Below are 5,000 nucleotides of genomic sequence, written 5' to 3' on the forward strand. Positions count from 1 at the left end.
GACATCACTCCAAATTTTGAAGAGCACAAAATGTGATTAGATTAGAGAAATTAGTCAAATGAATGAATATAATGGCACTTTAAATCGTTTGGGGAGTAGATATCGAAAATCAACGTGAAATTATACCCAAATGTCTATCAGACGATAGATGGTAGCACATGTAATACTTTCTTGAATGCCATCTTCTGAGTTACATGGTTTGTTTACATTGACTTAGCCAATAAGCAAAGAAAGGAACTTTATTCTGATATTATGATTTAATTATGTCTTTCCGGGCGTTAAATTTGACTTCTTCGATTAGTTTGCAAGTTGTTCTATTTTAGTAGCATTTCATGTTTGTTTACTAAAATTCCATATCCTCTAGATTAACCTTTTTTTTTTTTTTTATGAAAATGATATTGAAATCAGTATTGTTTTTGGTAGCAATAGTATTGGTTTTGGTATTATTATCAGCAATTACAGAATATTGTTAATATTTATATAATTTTTTCATGTAAGTAATGTTTTTTTTTTCATATCTCAGTCACAAGGGGAAATGTGCGCTACCAGTCAACACAGACATCCACACAAGTGCCACAATCTCGCCAGCCGAAGAGACGGTCCAAAAAGGCTTCAACTATTGACATCATCCAAGGTAATGGCGTAGAACTGTTTACCATTTTACATACATGAAGTTTTATTGGATTTGTGTAAGGGAAGGAAAATGGGAATTTCCTGATGCGCAAGAAATTATTCCATGTTATAAAATTCTCATTACTGTTTGAACAGTAACATTGTTTTCAATGAATTCAGTTTTACTCATAGCATAGAATATATTCTAAAATGAAATTATGCTTATCATAGAGTGTCTAATGATTAGCTAGTGTTTTTATAGGCCCTTTGTTTCTCCTGGACAGTTAAAGATGAATGTGTGTCCGAGCAGCGCACAAAGGTTACCCGCCTCAATAGCTTGTCCTTGGAGCAGACTCTGGGTAGTGTTTCAACAGCAACCATAGTGACAGAGCCTAAGCTAGGTAGCCATTCAGATGGAAACCTTTTTGAGGAAGTGTCTCTTGATAAATTCAGTGACTTAATAAATTCCCATCTAGAAAAGTCCCTGCGATATCCCAGCATTTGTGAAGCAGTAAGATGGAATGAAGGTGTTACGCACACCTATGACGAGAGCTTTGCATCTGGTGCATTTGAAACATGTGATAATAGGCTTAGGGACGGTGCAGTAGATGAGGAACTGGTGTGTGAAAGAAGTCGGCTGGAGGTGGAGGAAGTGCTTGGACTTTCTGAGATGGATCTGTCCTCCCTCCTGTCATCACACCCATCTTCTGGCTTGACCTCCCTGCAACCACTGAGTGTAGAGCCGGAGGATGTAGCGGAAAAGGGAGGTGCTCAAAACAACCCAAAAAAGAGTGGGGCAGGAGATAAGAAGAGTAGTAATAACAAGAAGAAAATAGGAAAAGTTACCTCCAGCAAGAAGAAGCCCACATCAGGGGCAAAGAAGAGCAAGGCCCAGAAGGGAGCAGTAATGACAGAGACAAACACGACCATTTTGAACAATGAGCAGACCCCAGAGGAGGATGACATGTTCATAGACCGGGACTCGTACAAGAAATTGACAAGGGAAGAGGTGTCTGCAGCACAGACTGAGGACCTATGCAGCACTGAAGAAGGGTTGGTTCCTGCAGCAGAAGGTAGTCCTGGGGTAGATGGGAATGTTAAGAAGAGCAAGAAGCAAAAGAAGAAGAAGCAGGATGAGGAAGCCAGAAAGCGCATAGAGGAAATCAAGAGAAGAGGACGTGAGATCAGCTTCAATCAGTCCTTGGAGTCGTATCTTAGTGTGTGTGTGAGTATCTCAGAGGCCTTTTGTAATCATCCTCATTGTTATTATTGTTATTATTATTATTGTTGTTATTATTAGTGACATTATTAGTATTAATATTAATATTAGTACTATCATTTACTATTATTATTATTTTATTAGTGTTATTAGTGCTAATATTCTGTTGGTAATTTTTGTATTAGTATGATCTTTCTATTATTATTATTATTGTTATTTTTATAATTTTTTATTATTTTTTCTATTATTATTATTGTTGTTATTTTTGTAATTTTTTGTTATTTTTTTCTATTATCATTATTATTATTATTATTATTATTATTATTATTATTATTATTATTATTATCATCATTATTATCATTATCATTAATATTTATTGTTGCAATTATTATTCTCATTGCAGATTAATGTGGGAATGCTAAACCGCGCGACACACACACTGCTTTATTACCGCCGCCTCTCCAAGTACACCAACGGCATGAGGGTCTCCTCCATAGGGCCCTTCCGTATATTGCTACAGGGACATGCTGAGAAGGTGGGTTAGAGTTTGGAATAGAAAAGGAGGGTAAAAAGATTGTAAGGAGGGATGGAATAGGAGTGGGAAAAGGGGGGGTAGCCATGGTAAGATTATCTGGTTATTTTCTACAGTTTTTTAAGATTTTCGTTCAGCTATTATATTCGTTATATGTAGTTTACAAGGACAGTGTGCCCAACTTATATTTTGATACTATTTTGCTATTAAAGCTGTAGAAGGGAATTGGTTATAAAGGGAATGCAGAAAAAGTGGCCCTAACAGAGAAGACCTGAATGAGAAAGATCACTCTAACAAAGTGAATGGTGAATAGAGAAAACAGAACTCTAGGGATGAACAAAAAAAAAGGATTTTTTTGGAAAAAGGAGATAGGAATGAGAAGAAAAATTAACTGAAGACAACAATGTCAGAGTCTTTCTAACCAAAGAGTAATCAAGAAAAAAATATCATATCCATGATAAGTAAACAGGAAAATGGGGCAAGTGGAGAGAGATCGTTTTAAGAATGGACAAAGAAATTTCAAAACACCCAACAACACCTTTCATGTTCTGTCACACTCACATTCTGAGTCTTTCTCCTTCTTATGCTCCCTCATCTTTTCTCTCTTAGGGTAATTTCAACAAGATGGAGGAGCTGTTAAGGTGCATGCAGGAGGAGAAGATCCCAGCAGATCAGGCAGTGTATGGTGCCCTTCTCAGCTGCCTGGGACGACAATTAGAGTCCTTTAACAACACTAGGAATATCCAGGGGGTCCTTACCAGCATGATGCGAGAGGTGAGGATTGGTGTTTAAGCAATGGTTTTGTTACTGATGTGGTTGGTTTGTTATTACTGTTGTTGTTATTCTCATTAATTTTAGCAATAAAATCAATAGTTAATATCAGATAGTGGTGAGGAGGGATGTAAATGTTCATTTCTTCTCAAAAAGGTGTGTACTTGATTCTTATAAGAACTGTTATTTATAGGCATCCTATATACAGGTTACAAAAGTTAATACCATATAATACCATATATTGCACGGCATCTTCTTCCAGATTTTGCTGGCATGGATCATGATAACAGTTTTTTTTGCAGTCACTCTCCTCTATAGAATCAGGATGTTTGTGCTTTGAATTTGATAAAGTGCACAAGATGGGAATGTTATCTGAACATGGTCTGTGGTCTCTAAGTCCTGGAATTTTCAGGGGGATTTTCTTTTTGTTTTCCTTTTAACTGTTGAGAGTTTTATCTGCAATAAAAATATTCCACAACTTACCAGAATATATACTGGATATGTACTGTAGATTTTTGACATGACCAAGGCAAAACTTGTTTTATTATTGCTAATAAAGATTAATAGGAACTCAGCTCTATATTTTCCATAGAATTGATGATGTTGACATTACATTTACACCTGATTGATAGGATTAACTAGTTCTGTCTGCATGTGTACAGGATTAAGATTTAAATTTAAAAGTTAACCCAATAACGATGGGTGTCCCACACATGAGACACCCAAAAAAATAAACAGTGCCAGGCCTCCCGCCAGTGTGACGCTGTATCAGGGTTCATGCTCTGACGCAGCAGCGGGCCGCGGGGGCCAGGTTGGCAGGCGGGCAGGCGGACAGACTCCGGGGAAGTTCCGCCCGCCGATTTTGTAGCCACCCAGAATCTTTTATTTTCAGCTTCAAAATATACCGGCATTAATGGGATAATGATGGTCAAAAGGTTTATTAAAGTTTGATCCTGTATGTAGCCATTGTGCATGTCCACTAGAGATTTGGAATAAGTATTGCTAAAGTATTAACTCTTTTGGCACATGCAGAAAACATTATGTATGTGTATTACTATTATTATCATTATTATTACAATTAGCATAGTTTCTCTGACCATTCTTACTAACTACATTATCTTTCCAATCCAGGGTATAAAGCTTCAACAGGTGTTCAGTGATGTAGATTTTATACGGGATGGATATGAGTGCGCTCTGAGAGCTGTCCAGCGTGTGTCCCCCTCATTCAAGCCCCAGCAGAGGCCCACTCCGGTGCACTATGCCTGTAACCTTGTCAGCTTCCTCAATAATGACATGTTCTCTAACCAGGTAAATCTTTTTATTTATTATTATTTTTTTTTTATGTAAGCATTTACATGTAATGTATATACTTTAGAAAATCGTAGAAGAATATTCCACAGAAACCTTTTACAAAAAAGATATCACAATCATTCTAAGAATGCCCTTGATACCCAATGACCTCCCTCCCTTCAGGTGCCATCACCAGCTCGTGACCTGGCCACAAGCAGCTCTCTTCATAAGTGGGCAGAGGAGCAGTTTGCATGCGAGCTCAGCAGTGAGATCACCATTGAGAGCATCCAGAACAAAGATGTGACAGATGAAGTTCACTTCCATGTACGTGTGAGACTGTTTCAATCTCTCATTCTAATGAGTCCTTCACCTCTTGTCTCTCATTTTGGAGATATATGAAGGAGTGGATAGAAGGGTTTAAGATGTTTACTTATGTTGCCTATAAAGATGTGTGTCCTGCTTTCATTTGTCAAAAGTGCACTTTAATTGGGACTTTATGAAGATGTGCATGATATTCAGAAAACTTTGTAAATTGGAGCAAAGTAGCATGCAGATTTCTTTCTTTCTCTCAGAGGC

The 5,000-nt window shown here is 37.4% G+C and overlaps 2 protein-coding genes across 3 annotated transcripts in view; both read left to right on the forward strand.

Moving 5' to 3' along the window:
* Window positions 1-5,000, forward strand: part of LOC113820865 (SET and MYND domain-containing protein 4) — a 271,966-nt gene that overhangs the window by 6,979 nt on the left and 259,987 nt on the right. The window lies entirely within an intron of this gene.
* PolrMT (mitochondrial RNA polymerase) overlaps window positions 1-5,000 on the forward strand; it is a 27,660-nt gene that overhangs the window by 6,769 nt on the left and 15,891 nt on the right. For both annotated transcript variants that reach the window (XM_070123068.1, XM_027381301.2), the window contains exons 2-7: window positions 524-634; window positions 897-1,837; window positions 2,235-2,366; window positions 2,973-3,137; window positions 4,266-4,442; window positions 4,608-4,748. In XM_070123068.1, coding sequence (XP_069979169.1) covers window positions 1,283-1,837; window positions 2,235-2,366; window positions 2,973-3,137; window positions 4,266-4,442; window positions 4,608-4,748 — 1,170 coding nt within the window. In that variant the 5' untranslated portion in view covers window positions 524-634; window positions 897-1,282. The remainder of the gene's footprint in view (window positions 1-523; window positions 635-896; window positions 1,838-2,234; window positions 2,367-2,972; window positions 3,138-4,265; window positions 4,443-4,607; window positions 4,749-5,000) is intronic.

Source organism: Penaeus vannamei, chromosome 6 (genome assembly GCF_042767895.1).
Source record: "Penaeus vannamei isolate JL-2024 chromosome 6, ASM4276789v1, whole genome shotgun sequence".
Lineage (NCBI taxonomy): Eukaryota > Metazoa > Arthropoda > Malacostraca > Decapoda > Penaeidae > Penaeus > Penaeus vannamei.